This window comes from Cannabis sativa, chromosome 2 (genome assembly GCF_029168945.1).
Source record: "Cannabis sativa cultivar Pink pepper isolate KNU-18-1 chromosome 2, ASM2916894v1, whole genome shotgun sequence".
In the NCBI taxonomy this organism is placed as follows: Eukaryota; Viridiplantae; Streptophyta; class Magnoliopsida; order Rosales; family Cannabaceae; genus Cannabis; species Cannabis sativa.
Genome location: NC_083602.1, coordinates 1,357,157 through 1,372,735, shown reverse-complemented (window position 1 = coordinate 1,372,735; position 15,579 = coordinate 1,357,157). Strand labels below are relative to the sequence as shown.

At 35.0% G+C, this 15,579-nt stretch overlaps 2 protein-coding genes across 3 annotated transcripts; one reads left to right on the top strand and one right to left on the bottom strand.

The window, feature by feature from the left end:
* The first annotated feature begins 1,557 nt into the window (after nucleotides 1–1,557).
* On the top strand, nucleotides 1,558–4,293 carry LOC133034616 (protein ECERIFERUM 16-like). 2 transcript variants are annotated; one of them, XM_061109770.1, is made up of 5 exons: nucleotides 1,558–1,706; nucleotides 2,233–2,631; nucleotides 3,020–3,132; nucleotides 3,331–3,435; nucleotides 3,608–4,293. In XM_061109770.1, the coding sequence occupies exons 2-5, from the start codon at nucleotides 2,265–2,267 to the stop codon at nucleotides 4,181–4,183; spliced, it is 1,161 nt and encodes a 386-aa protein (XP_060965753.1). In that variant the 5' UTR covers nucleotides 1,558–1,706; nucleotides 2,233–2,264; the 3' UTR covers nucleotides 4,184–4,293. The 2 variants fall into 2 exon arrangements, with proteins under 2 accessions (XP_060965753.1, XP_060965754.1); XM_061109771.1 differs by having other exon boundaries at nucleotides 1,560–1,706; nucleotides 2,237–2,631.
* A 625-nt stretch (nucleotides 4,294–4,918) lies between these two features.
* LOC115720015 (G-type lectin S-receptor-like serine/threonine-protein kinase At4g27290) lies at nucleotides 4,919–11,555 on the bottom strand. Its single transcript, XM_061109011.1, has 8 exons — nucleotides 11,176–11,555; nucleotides 7,141–8,447; nucleotides 6,940–7,071; nucleotides 6,257–6,384; nucleotides 5,964–6,174; nucleotides 5,635–5,875; nucleotides 5,403–5,553; nucleotides 4,919–5,314 (listed from the first exon to the last, which is right to left on the bottom strand). The coding sequence occupies exons 1-8, from the start codon at nucleotides 11,553–11,555 to the stop codon at nucleotides 5,009–5,011; spliced, it is 2,856 nt and encodes a 951-aa protein (XP_060964994.1). The 3' UTR covers nucleotides 4,919–5,008.
* Between the last annotated feature and the right edge of the window lie 4,024 nt (nucleotides 11,556–15,579).

The following is a 15,579-nucleotide window of genomic DNA, read 5'->3' as shown; positions in this document are numbered from 1 at the left end:
AATTTGAGTGATTTGATGAACACCCATAATCATAAATATAAATATTTCTAAAAAACGAACTAACTATATCACATAATCTTTTTATAATAACAAATTAAGAAAATAATTTTAAATTGCCTTTTAAATTAATGCCATATTAAAGAGATTAAACTAGATTAAATTATATAAATTATATATTGACTGATATGTTTTTATTTGGCTACATGTATAATAAATGATATCTTTCAATAATTCTATACACCCCAAATCCAAAACCCAAAACTCAATAAAACCACCCAATATACACTTCTAATATTAAATTTTGTCATTTATAAATAATACTATTAGAAATATAATATTTTACGGTAATATTAGGAGAAATTTACATGGTATACTAACTTTTGCTAATTTTTTATAAAAATACTGCCAGACGGTATTTTTTACATTTTTACTGTATTTTTTATAAATTTCATACTGCAGTATACTGTGTTAAGTTTTCACTGGTGTTTTACTGGTGTTTTGTAGTTGTTCTACTATTGTTTTGAGTTGTTCTGCTTTGTGTTTTACTGGTGTTTTATAAAAAGACAGTATTTTTGAAAACTTTTCTGTGTAACAGTATTTTTATAAAAGTTAACTCAAATTACAGTATTTTTGTAAATTTACCTAATATAAGTCCTTTTATCACATTTTAGTTAATTTTATCTTAAAATATAATAATAATAATTATAAAATTATCAATTATTGTTAATAAAATTATGAATTAACAATAAAATAAATCAAACAAAAATAGGCATAGTTTTTTTTTTAATTGACGTATAGTTATAGAATGTTATTGCTTTTTGATTTAATATATTCTTAGAGTCAATACGATAAACATTTAAATGTTATAGAAAAATATGAGATCAAAAAAATAAAAAAAGATGAACAGAAAATCACATAAGCAATTACAACTTTATCCAAAAAAAAAAAAAAACAATTAATAGTTCCCCAAATTTAAATTAAAAAACAAAAACATAGTATGGTTTAATTTAATAAGAAAATGTAGTGTTGGATATTATTATTGGGATAATTTTATAAAAACACAAAAACAATTGAAACAATTTTAAGTATAAGTTAGGTAACCATTTTATTTAAACAATGTTAATATGTATAATTTTTAAGGGGTTGTATAAAAATAACACAAAAATACATAAAAATAATAGATAAATCAACAATAAATTCTCAAGAGTACTAACATAAAAATATATTAAAATATCGTATTTTTTGTAAATAAAATTGTAAAAATTGTAAAAATATTTAAAATTCCATACAATCGTATTTTTATAATTTATTTTTATGTATTTGTAAAATAATTCAAACTGATAAATTATTCCATTTTAAAATAAGTTCTTAAAACAACGTCTGAATTAAAAAAAAAAAAAGATATTATATTATTTTTATTATTTATTATTATTTTTTAAAAATAAGCGTGCATAAAAAATCTTATAAAAAGATATATTATTTATTCTTATAAGCTAAAATTAATAAATAATAATAATAATAATAAAACCAAAAGCTAAAATTAATAATAAAAAAAAACTTAAGCCGAGCCGAGTTATAAAAGTATTTCATTCTCTTTATATTTTTCTTTCCCTTCCAATTTCAAATTCTTAGCTGAAATTTCTTTCACTACTTATCGGAGCTAGGAGATCGGAGATCGGAGAGTAGGAATTCACTCACAACAACAGGTACTCTGCTTACCATGTCCTAATTAGGTTTTTTTTTATAGATAAATGTGCTAATTAGCTTAAATACAAAGAAAAAAATGGAAACTTTGTCTGGTTGTTTGAGTTTTCTCAAGTGATTCTCTCTGTTTTGTATATTGGGATATGATTTAATTATATTATCTATCCAATTCTCTCTTTTTTTAGTCAGATTTGTCGTAATTAGTAGTAGTTATAAGATTTAGAAATTGTTTGTATTGTTGTATGAAATCTGTTTCTCATGTGAAATGGTATTTAAGTACTGTGTTTAACTTTAGGATAATTCTATATGTTGGTGTTGATGAAGTGTTTGGTGATATCGAGAAACTTCTCTCCAAATAAAATCTTCTAATTTATGTTGTGTTGTTGATTTTCTAGAGATATTTTTTGTTGTTTTAATAGGAGAAAAAGAAAAATAGACAATGCTTCATTGAATAGTTACCAATTCATTTGCATCTCTTCAGCATTTTTGTTAGTATTTGATCAAAACTAACACAAGAAATTCTGTTAGATAGGCATTTATTTTATTGGTAAGATATAGTGATGGATGCAAAATCTTTGGCAAAGTCGAAAAGAGCTCATTCTCAGCAGCATAGTAAGAAACATCATCCCAATCAGAAGTTGAAATCTCCATCAACTGATGCTGTTGGAGCGGCAAACAAACCGTCTCTTAAACAAGTTAGAGAGAAAAACCTTCAGTCTAAGGCTGCATCTGCACTACCTTCCAATTGGGATCGATACAGTGAAGAGAATGATTCTGGTTTAGAAGACATATCAAAGAAAAACCCAGATGTTGTTTTACCAAAATCCAAAGGCGCAGACTACCGTAACTTAATTTTTGAGGCAGAGTCTCAATCTCAATCGACTCTTTATTCGGATTCCTTCCTGTCTGTTGATGATGTTCTTGCTGGTACTTTTTTCGTATTTGTTCTTGATATTTTCTTTAATTATTCTAGGGATTGTCTGGTTTTTTTTTTCTTTTTCTAAGAGTTTAATCTTTGATAAATTTAAAGGCATAATTGATCATTGACTTTGAATGTAAACAAGATGACTTAGGATTAGTAATTAGGGTTGCCATAGATGTGGGTGACTACCCAATATTGCAATCACCATCATATTTAAATGAACTCATTTAACTTAATTAAGAACAAAATTAAATTTTATATGGAAAAAGAAACAGAACAAATTTCATTGTGATAATCACTGATATTTTTTCTCCATTTATTGTTTAGGAGAAGTATTTTGAATTTGTACTAATTGAACTGCCACATCGGAAACTTTTTTGCAACTTTTGATAGGTGAATTTAGAGAAGCAGTTGGATCTTTGCTTTCAGTCAAGGGAGAGGGCATCTTGGCATGGTCTGGAGATGATAATTTTGTTGTGGAGGATAAATCAAGGATGCAACCTGAGGTAATATATTTTATGTATTGTATTCTAACTCCTCAAGTTGATAATAGCTAATTCCCCGGTGATGTCTTTATCAAACGATTATTATGCCCAAAGATCTATCGAGATGCACATGGAAGCTCTGTCTACACACTGACTCAACTTTTTTTGCTTTGTTTATTTCAATGCTGAGAATTAATAGAAATTCGGTTCTCTATCCAGGCATCATTTATCTCGTTGAATCTGCACCGTCTTGATGAACAACTCGCGAAAATTGACTTGTCGCAGAGACTTTTCATCGAAGCAGATCTATTACCATCAGAACTGGTATGCTTCTTTCCAAGTTTTATAAGTTCAGCAAACATATGCATTTTTTCACTGTTTCTAGTTGAGAAAGATGTTTCCTTTGCTGCTTATGTTATCCTTGAAATAGTTTTATTGTTCAAATCTTCAAATTTCAAAGTAGGGTATACCATACTTATCATAGTTTGTTGTACAGCGTGCAACGGAGATATCAGAAGCAAGCAGTTCTCGGGAAAGTGACCAAATTCCTGCAACCAATGATCGTTCAGCACTGAAACAAATATCTGAAGATTTAATTGATTCTTTGGCGAATATTGCTGAGGTTAAAGCATCTGCCAGTCTTCACCCGTCTCTGGGATTTTGTGATTCATCAAAACAGATTGATGTTGCCAAATGCAATCATCAACGCGAAGTCTCTGAATTCACAGCACGAAACACTGTAAATTCCCAGGTAGCAGTGGCAGAGGCAGAGCTCGATATGCTTCTTGACTCACTAACTAGCGTAGAGATTCTCGATTCAACTCGTTTAAGTTCAGCTCACCCCATAGAAGAAGCATCTGCAGCCAAGTTTCAACTTCCGAAAAAGAACCTGGAAGATGACCTAGATGACCTACTTAATCAGACGTCCGGTTTGATGAACCGAAGCAATAATTTATTTGAATTTAAGGGAGGAAAGAGTGACAATTTTATTCAATGTAATGTCTCTCAGTCTCAGGCTGGAACCAAGTCTGAAGCATTGGATGACTTTGATGCTTGGATGGATACGATTTGATTATGTTCTAATTTGATTTGGTTTTAATTAACAAAAATTATGTTTTAGGAAGTATGTGTCATTATGTATACATATGTTTATAATTAATTTTTGAAAAATTGTTTCTTCCATATTTAAACGGTTTTAGTCCTTTTTCCCTCTTTTTTTCAGTGACTATTATATTATGTGACTTTTTTTAAGGATGTATTTTTATTCATTCTCAGCTGTAAAATGATTTGTGCAAATAGAATTCACACAAACTTACACACATTTATTGGTAATTGGTAACTAATTTTAACTGATCATTTTGCTTAAGATGGGTTCTACCAATGAAAAGTTAGTTACCACATTGGTGTGTGATGTTTTTGTGTGATTTATGTGTGCATATATATCATTACTCATTTCTCGCATTACATGTAACACCAAATTATATTAGGAATAACTAAATTATTGAACTAAGCATGAAAAAAAATCCTCTTTGTGTAAAGTTATTATTAAATCTTTTTTCTCTTTTAATGTATAATGTTATTATATGATATTTATATAAAAAAATTATATAGGATTTTATAAATTTTCATGTATTTGTTTGTTTCCTAATTAGATTGATATAATATATCTTTAGAGTCCTATTTGGGTTTCAATTGTGTTGCTATTTTGATGAAGGATATTAGTACCAAAAAATATAGTAATATGGTTTTTTGTTGTAGAATTTCATCTAGGTCTGAAATATTACACATAGACTAAAAATTTCAGTCATCCTTGCAATTTTGTATGAAATATAGAGAAACTCTAATGAATCAAATTCCCAACATTCACATGGGAAACTTCGATTTGTTGTATAATTTCTCATCGCGCCTCGACAATTGTTATACTTGTATTGCATGACGGGGGCTTAGGCGAGGAAGAATGATCTCCCTCCCGCAAATCTGTGTTAGTGAAATAGGCTGGCGGTTCAGGTTGAGGCAACACACTCTTATCACTTAACATTAGAATAACGGTAGACATATTAGGCCTATCAACTGGTTTTTGTTGCACACACAAAAGGCCGATGTGGATGCAACGTAATGCTTCTTCCATGTTGTCGTGTGGATCTTTCAACAAGCACTTGTCGATGAGCTTAAATGTGTTGCCTTCTTTCATCAAAATCCATGCCTAATAAATATTACAAAATTATATTTAGAGAAAGGCAAGAGACTCAATTGTAACATTTAATAATTTTTTTTAATGTATGTACACTTACCAATCCGATGAGGTTGAGAATGCTATCTTTATCGTAAAGGTCTCTACTTTTCTTTCCACTTACAATTTCAAGCATTAATGTACCGAAGCTAAATACGTCTGATTTTGTTGAGAAGAGGCCATTGAAAGCATATTCTGGTGCCATATAACCACTACATTTGCATAACATTTAATTATTTGTATAAAAAATGGATTTAAATAAAAGAAACTATTTTTTTTTCAAGATGACTTACTAAGTTCCTACAACTTTGTTTGTGTTTATTCCTTCTATTTGATCTCCACCAAAAGCTCTAGCCAAGCCAAAGTCTGAAATTTTGGGATTCATCTCTTCATCAAGTAATACATTACTAGCTTTGAGATCTCGATGTATAATTCTCAATCTCGAATCATGATGAAGATAGAGAAGCCCCTTAGCAATTCCACATACAATTTGGAAACGCTTAGGCCAATCTAATAATCTTTTTTGCCTTTCATCTGCAAATGTTGGCTTCTATTAGAACAAAATTGGCAAATTACATATGTAAAACGTTACATTTGTATTAAAAGAGGTGAAAATTGTTACCAAAAATGAAATAATCAAGGCTTTTGTTGGGCATGTACTCATAAACCAATAGTTTCATTTCTCTATGAATGCAATAACCGAATATCTTTACAAGATTTCGATGTTGAAGCTTAGCAATTAGTTTAATTTCGTTTTTGAATTCATCAGCTCCTTGTCCAGAACACATTGATAGTCTCTTCACAGCGATTTCTTTACCTCCGTCTAGCATACCCTAATATGTCACGACGAAGATAAATATTTCGCTATCCAAATTGGGTAAAGAAAGTGTTCGAAACATGTTAATGTGAACTTACTTTGTATACAGGTCCAAAACCACCCTCTCCAAGCTTATTAGCCTCTGAAAAATTATCAGTGGCAACACTAATTGTATGTAGATCGAAAAATGGAACCTCCAAGTCGTCGTCTTGGCTTTTGTTTCTCTCTAAAAACAAACGAAAAACATAACATACAATATGTTTAAAGACAATCGAACACAGCAACATACACGGTTCGGTCACCAAATCATGTTCACAAATCAAAAAGTACGAGGAGAAAATCCTCTCGAAACTCACTCTTTACAACCTCTAGCTCCTTTTGTACTCATGTTTGTCATTGGTTCAAGATTTATGTATGTTTTATCGAAGGACGATAAAACATAATTTGTAACCACGGTTTTTCTCTGCCATAAGTGAGGCTCTCGAATAAAGTTTTGTAAGAAGTTAGTCTAAGATAAGTGACCTCTGTCTCTTAAAAAAATGTTACTCGAAATATTTCACAAATTTCCTATCCAATCCACAAAAACCATATCTTATGGAAAAATATAAAAAACTATCTACTCTGTATATGTGGCCACAAACTCATTTTAATTACAAAGTATATGAGAAGTGAAGTGTGTGATAGTGTATTAGGCCATTAGCGACATTGTCCACGATTCAACCAGAAACTTCATTCGATAATTCAATGGAAAGAATGAAGTAAAGGGTAGAGAGACTATTACCACTGAAGTGTCTCCTCCTAAGAATGTAGAACGCAATTGAAATAATCACACCAGCTAATCCAACGATGACAGCTACAAGTATCACTACTTTCTTATGATCACTTCTTGCTATTTCATGATTCATTTTTGGAACTGAGAAAATCAAACATAAAAGTTATAACCAAAACAGAATACTTGTGAACTTGACATAAGTTTTTTTACCTTTTGGTGAAAATGGTATTCGAATGTATACAGTTTGTCCATCAGAACTAAGTTGTCGAATATCGGACAGATCCCCAAACCAGAGGACACAGTCACTGCCTTCATCTGACTCTGTATAACTATAAGCCATACAAGAGCAATTGCTCAAGCATTTCGCCTTGCATTCGTCTTGATTATCGCCCTTACTCAACTGAATATACTGACTATCGGGCACTTTCAAGCTCGAAAAGCCAATGAATACATCTTTCTCTTTTGTATCACAGCTCACAGAACTGTTTCTCACACACCCTTCTGACCAAGACATCATTGAGTTCCAATTTTCTTGATTTTTTGGCTTGAAACCTTCTAAACATTTGCATACTTGATTATTTGTTATGATACATTCCGAGTTAGCTCCACAGATGCCATACTTGTCACATTTGTCTCCTGGAATGGTGTAATAAGAGGAACTCCAACTGTTTTCTTCTTCTAACCATTCTGTGTATTCAACTGTTTCGGTTAGGACAAGTCTTACAATATTTGATCCATTAAGGAGGCTGAAACTGTAGTAAACTTCATCATCATTGTTGACAAAGTTGTAAAGACCACTGTACCAATAAACTGATACATAACCAGTACTAGAATCTCCACTAAAACTTATGCCTTCCCATGGCGCTTCGCGAAACAATTTTGCTGATCCATTTCGGATAAATAGTTGAGGGTATGTATGGTCATGGTGTGGTTCATCAAGCTCAATCCCATAAGTGAAATCTCCATGACAAGGATCATCAGAGCTCTTCCACGACGATAATCGCCTATTTAGACCTCTCTTCAAGTCCCATCCCAATTTCATTCCTGGTATCATTGTATCAGTAGGATAATCAAAGCTTTCCCATAAATATTTTGTTGTGTTTGCATCTTTCTCATCTCTCAAAACCAAGTTACCGTTATCCAAGAGCTGAACAAGTGGTTCCCGGGCTTGTTTCGGGGAGTTTGTAGACCAAATGAGCACACTCTTATTGTTCTTGCCTGAAAAAAGCACAAGATTTCCTGTGTTGTCTATAGTCAACAAGGCAGATGAATCAATGATTGGTTCACATCGGTTTGCAACCCAAACAACAGTTTGAACTGCAATGTTCTTATACCAAATTCCCAAATAACGATTGTTTGATGAACTATCTGTTGGAGTAAAGAATCCCAATTCAAACTTTCCTTCTTTGGATACCAATAAAGCTGTGTTGTTATCTCTCATAGATTCTGATGGTCTAATGGTGTTAACCACAGAAAAAGCTGTTCTAGACAGAGAGAAAAGACTCAAAATAATGTTGCTATAATTTTAAACACTACGCAAGTATACGCAATCAAGTAGTAAATCTCACACAGGTGAGGTCGATCCCACAGGGAATTGGATTAAGTACCACTAAATTATACTTATGATTCTATTCGGTAAATCGAAAGCAATTATGATTTAAAAACAGTGAAATATGAAAGAAATTCAGAAAACTTAATAACACAATTTAAAGTTGAGCAAGATGAGACAATAGGGAGGAGAATCCTGTTGTTGTTTACCCAAATCGTTAATGATTAATTACTATCCTATTCTCGCAGTGAATGACAGATTATGAAATAACCTAGCTCCTTTCAGATCTTCTAGATTCTAAATCACATGTTATCTAATTAATTCCTTAACTAAACTAACATGAAATCAGCATTAAGCAATAATCTACTCGTCACATAAGTCATGCAAATACTTTCGTTTCACATAGAACATTGATTATCTTAATTTTAGCATTCTCAATTCTCACTTTTCAGATTTTGAATTGAGATCATAAAGCATGCACAAGGTGATCAATCTTAAACATGAAATTAAACACAAATTAAGATAATTTCACACACAAGAATTGAGGAATGGTAATTAAACATTAACTAGGCAAAACATTAAACAACAATCATCATCCTCCCTAAATGGGAAATTTAGTTCAGAAATAAATCCATAACCATTCCTATAGCAATATTCAACATAAATAAATTAAAGAGGAATAAAGAAAAGAACTGTTGGTGGATGAATTCTGGATCTTCACTTGAATCTCTATGCTCTTCCTGCCGCTCTTAGCTGTGTTTTAGGGTTCCCAATCGCTCTCTCAGACTTCCAATCGCAGTTTTCTATTTATAATTGAAATTTAGGGTTCGATGGACGAAAATGCCCCTGGTCCGTACGGGATCTCGCCGCGGCCAAGCTTCCTCTCGCCGCGGCTAGAAATCGCCAAATTTGGGTGCTCTCTGTATCTCGTAACTCGCCGCGGCGAGCCTCTTCATCGCCGCGGCGACTGACGCCTTGCTAAACTTCGAGATCTAGCCGCGGCCAAGTTGTGTTTAGCCGCGGCCAGATATGCACAATTGCTCAAAAATTGAGTTTTCTTCGGCTCAGCACGTCTTTTAACGAATTTCTGCACCCGAGACCTCTTTTATTCCAAAGAACCTGAAAACATAGAAAACAAGCGTAATTCCGTCCCAACACAGCTAAAAACGCACATAAATTGGATCCAAAACATAGGCTAAAAATAGCCTAACAAACTCCCCCAAACTGACTCTTTACTCGTCCCCGAGTAAATTAAGACTAAACTAAAAACAAACTGACAATGATAGCTAAACTTTCCAACAATTTAATTGTTACCACCACCTGCACAACTTCAATCCAGCAATAACCAGAATTTCAACTTGCCAACTCTAAGAACTAAGTTGAATGTGCAATTTACAAGTAAGTAATTCATACTAACATAAAGCATCGCAATTTCCATCAATATCACAACTGTTCTAACTTTCCAACATCCCACTAACACATGATCAATAAGTTTGAATGACATACCTCTCTCCACTAATGTTGACAAATTTCTATTTGGAATCAATAGGTCTTTTTTTCGGTTAACATCACATGGCTTAGGTACATGGGTAGGTGAGAAGTCATTTAGGCTTTACTATACCATAAGCACTATTAACCAAACAAGCCTAGACATTAATTTTGCTTTCTTTCCATATATCCCAAAAACAGAAATAAGAGATTGCAATTTTTCTTATGTGTGTACCTCATAATTTTCTTAACTCTTTTTTTTTCTTCAAGAAGACACATTTTTTTCTTCTCTTTTTTCATAGGCACAACACACAATATTCTTATTTTTTCAATCTCTCATTCCTACACTTTATATTTTTTTCACTTACAGCACTTATTCCCCCCAAACTTGCTTCAAGGCTCATGGCATAATAAGGTATGTTCAGGGTAAAAAAAAAATAAATTCCAGATAACGCTCAGTTAAGTGGTGAAATTTTTTTTTTTTTTTTTTTTAAACAGGCTAAGGCTCAACTTTGGGTATACTATGGTAAAAAAAATTCATAGGCAGGCTTGAAAGGCTCAATCGTTCCAAAGAAAACTTGCCTAAATCACTTTCCAAACAAAAATCATCAAGGATTTCGCTTCAAGAGAGTATGTCAAACAAATTCTATTCCATGTTCAATCAGTCATTCCACAATCCAAATAGAACACAAGTGATATGTGAGAATAGCAAATGTTTTAAATCTACATGAATCACTTCCTAGCACACATCCAATTTAATTCAAACAGTTGCAAGTCAAGCACACAGTTATGTTTTAATCCATTGCACAAGTGAATAACAACAATTCAATCCATCTTTCAATTTAGCTATCACGCAAGACTAAAAAAAACTAAAACAAACTAAACTAAAACAAATAAATGCGAATAAATAAATTAAGTTTCCCCCCCCCAAACTAAAATGCACATTGTCCCCAATGTGTGAAAATAAACCAGGGTGAGAGAAACTTACCTGAGCCCCTTAGAAGGGGTTTGGCGGCGGTGGCTGGTCATAAGGATTGAAACGGGGTGGCATGGCAAAATAGTTCGGTTCTTCCACACCGATATTCATCCTCGTGACAAGTGTATTCAATTGAGCCACCTGCTGCTCATCGAAGATACTCCTCTGGGCCATGTAATTTTGCATATGCATATTTTGCTGAATCAGATAATTCAGCTGATCGTGAGTGTACTGCATGGCAGGGTCAAGAGGCCCGACAAGACGTGGTGGTTCGATGTCCTCACGTTCCTCTTCTTCTCTTGCCGGAGGACCTCCTTGAACTGGCGGTTGACCATGAGGATGAGGAGGTTTGAAGCGAAGAACAGTCGCCAAGTTAATAGGGCGCTGTGGCGGTGCCTTTGTATCATATGAGTACTGTGGTACTCCATGTTTCTCACATAGATCAGTGATTATTCCAGCCAACCCAAGTCCTCCACCGGAAGATCCCTCAACCATAATGTCAAAGGTCACTCGAACAATATCCCCCACATTCAAATTATACCCTTTCATAATGCCGTAAACCCATTTAAGTCTGTCCATTTGAGCATCAGAAAAATGCTTGTTGGGAAGCATCCTTGCACTAACAAAGTAAAGCCAAGCCTTGGCCACTGGATTGAGTTCACATCGGTACAATTGGTATGGTTCTCCATTAAGCTCATGGAACCTAAGGCCAGGATACCCTAGAGTCTCAGCAATATCCACATAATTCAAACTTCTCTCATAAAATTGTCGTTTCAAGGGTTGTTCTTCATTAGTGAAAGTTTGGAGGTCATAAAGGGCATGAATAGCGGCTGTGGTAGCAGGCACTCTAACCCCCTAACTCTAACTTTGCCCTCTTCTCTTTCAGGCCAGTTGGCTAAAAATTCCAAAGCTAGAGTTTGATTACCACGCTCAGTGACATCTACGAACTTAGTCCACTGCCTATGTAGGATTTGATCCCTAATAGATGCAAAAGCAGGGGGAATGTTGGCAGTTTGGCTTAGGTTGACAATGTCTATCCCTCTATCTTCAATGAATGCCCTATCTTTCAATTTCAAAAACCGCTCTTGAGCCTCCATGTTGGTAAACCTAACTCTATCAAGGTTAGAGCGTCCCCTAGATGGGTTGGATGATGAAGCTCCCTCCTCATTAACCCTTGACCTCTTTGGACCCATAGCACCCAAATTTTTTCTAACTCTCAAGATTTTTCAAAATTTTGACAGCACTTCCCCTTAAAAATCGACTTCCCGGGATTTAACCCTTTCACAATCACATTCAATTGACTCACCACAATAATATTCAACAATGAATGAGCAACAATTCCAAAAATTTCAACACAAAGTCTACTACTCTCTCAAAGCAATCCACAAATAATCCAATCAAACTTGTGTAGAGAAATTAAAATTTGTTACCTCAATGAAAATCACTCTTTAGTCAACCTCCATTGATGAGAACCTTGAAGCTTTAGGGAAGAAGAAGGTGAATAGTGATTTTCTGAAATTTTGGGTGAAAAATTAGGGATTTTGGAGTGGATTTTTAGAGGAAAAGAGTGTTAGATGAGAGAAATAAGGGATGATGATGATTTAGGATGAGAGTTTATGGATAAATTTGAGGAAAATTGGTTTGAATGGGGTTAGATGAAGAAATTAGGTTGAAAAGGGTGGTTTTCGGCTGGAGAAGGTAGGGGTTGAATGTGGGGTTTTGATTTGAAATGTTAGGGATTTTGAGTTTAAAAAGGGAAATCTGACCATTCTCGCCGCGGCCACATGTATCCTCGCCGCGGCGAGATTTCGCGAAATTGGACCCCTTTCTGTAAGTCCAATCTGGCCGCGGCGGTGTATACCCTCGCCGCGGCTAGAAATCGGGAAATTAGACCTGTTTCTGTAAGTCAAATCTGGCCGCGGCCATACGTCCCATGGCCGCGGCCACTGATCAAATTTTTTTTTTTTTTTTTTTTTTTTTTTTTTGTAACGAAAAAGAATGCACAACAAGAAAAATAACCGTAAACTTAAAAAGAGTTCAACTAAATCAAAAGAACACTTGGGTTGCCTCCCAATTAGCGCTAACTTTATCGTCGCTCAGCTAGACGTTGATCGAGATCTTCAAAGTGGCGCCAGAATCATGGCGGACTTGGTTTGATCAAATTGACCTCCCAAGTAGAGCTTTAATCGCTGTCCATTCACTTTGAAAGTATTAGGACTTTCACCTTTTAGTTCCACTGCTCCGTAGGGAAACACTTTGATCACCGTAAATGGCCCTGACCACCTTGATTTTAATTTACCAGGAAACAACTTTAGTCTTGAGTTAAAGAGTAGAACTTGTTGACCAGGTTGAAACTCCTTTCTGACTAGATTTCTGTCATGCCATCTCTTAGTTCTTTCCTTGTAAATCTTGGCGTTTTCATAAGCTTCATTTCGAAATTCTTCCAACTCATCCAACTGTAGTAGTCTTTTCTGCCCAGCAGCTTTTAAGTCCATGTTTAGAGTTCTCATTGCCCAATAAGCTTTGTGTTCTAACTCCACCGGTAAATGACACGCCTTTCCAAACACCAACCGATATGGTGACATCCCTATTGGCGTTTTGAACGCTGTTCTGTAGGCCCACAATGCGTCATCCAACTTTCTTGACCAATCTTTCCTTGATCTCTGCACCGTTTTCTCCAGAATCATCTTTATTTCCCGGTTAGAAATCTCAGCTTGGCCATTACTTTGTGGATGATAGGGGAGGGCAGTTCGATGACGAACACCATACTTTGAAAGGAGTGCTTCGAACTGTTTGTTGCAGAAATGACTCCCTTCATCGCTTATGATCGCTCGGGGAGTACCAAACCGTGTGAATATATTCTTCTGAAGGAACCGAAGAACTGTTTTTCCATCATTAGTTGGTGTTGCTGCAGCTTCTACCCATTTTGATACGTAATCCACAGCTAGTAAAATGTATAGATTGCTAAACGATGAAGGAAAAGGACCCATAAAGTCTATCCCCCATACATCAAACAACTCTACTTCCAAGATTCCTGTCAAAGGCATTTCGTTTCTCCTTGAGATGTTTCCTGTACGCTGACAACGATCACATGCCTTCACAAAAGTACTAGCATCTTTGAAAAGCGTTGGCCAGAAGAACCCGCTTTGCAACACTTTTGCAGCTGTTCTAGTTCCACTGAAGTGTCCCCCACATGGTAAAGCATGACAGTGATTAAGAATAGAGTACATCTCCTCTTCAGGCACACACCTTCTTATTATCTGATCTGCACAGTGCTTGTAGAGGATTGGCTCTTCCCAATAGTAATGTTTTACCTCGGAAAAGAATTTCTTTAATTGTTGACGAGATAGCTCAGGAGGAGTGATATTAGCAGCTAAGTAGTTAACATAATCAGCATACCATGGTACCATAAGACTTTCCCTCACACTAAAGAGTTGTTCATCGGGAAATTGTTCATTTATTTGTACCTCTTTCGTATTCTGACTTTCTTCCAGTTCTAGTCTTGACAAGTGATCTGCCACCAAGTTCTCAGTACCCTTCTTGTCTTTTATGTCTAGATCAAATTCTTGCAAAAGAAGAACCCATCGAATCAGTCGTGGTTTGGCATCCTTCTTAGTCATCAAGTATTTGATTGCTGAATGATCTGTATACACTATCACTTTATTGCCAATCAAGTAGGGTCGAAATTTGTCACATGCAAACACTATAGCCAGCATCTCTTTTTCTGTAGTAGCGTAGTTTAGTTGGGCATCATTCAAGGTTTTGCTTGCATAGTAAATGGTTCTGAATACCTTGTCAACCCGTTGTCCCAAAACTGCTCCAATAGCATAATCACTTGCATCGCACATGATTTCAAAAGGTAATTCCCAGTTTGGTGTAGTCACAATCGGTGCTGAGATTAACTTCTCCTTGAGAATTTGGAATGCTTCAAGACAATCTTTCCCAAATTCAAAAGGTACTCCACTAGCAAGAAGATTGGATAGCGGTTTGGCCACTTTGGAGAAATCTTTGATAAATCTTCTATAAAACCCAGCATGACCCAAGAAGCTTCGAACTCCCTTAACTGAAACTGGAGGAGGCAAGTTCTCAATGGTAGATACTTTGGCTCTGTCAACCTCAATACCTTCTTTTGAGATTTTATGTCCCAGCACTATTCCTTCTGTAACCATGAAATGGCACTTTTCCCAGTTCAGCACCAAATTAGAGTCTTCACATCTTGCTAAAACCAATTCCAAGTTGCTCAGACATTGGTCAAACGATGAGCCAAACACTGAAAAATCATCCATGAACACCTCGATGCACTTTTCTATTAAATCTGAAAATATAGCCATCATACACCTGCGAAATGTTCCGGAGCATTGCACAGCCCAAATGGCATTCGTCGAAAAGCAAAAGTACCATATGGACATGTGAATGTTGTTTTCTCTTGATCCTCCGGTGCTATAGCTATTTGGTGATACCCTGAGTATCCATCAAGGAAACAATAGTACTCTTGTCCTGCCAACTTGTCTAACATCTGATCAATGAATGGGAGTGGAAAGTGATCTTTTCTTGTGGCCTTGTTGAGTTTTCGGTAGTCAATGCAAATTCTCCATCCCGTGACAGTTCTAGTTGGGATGAGTTCATTCTTCTCGTT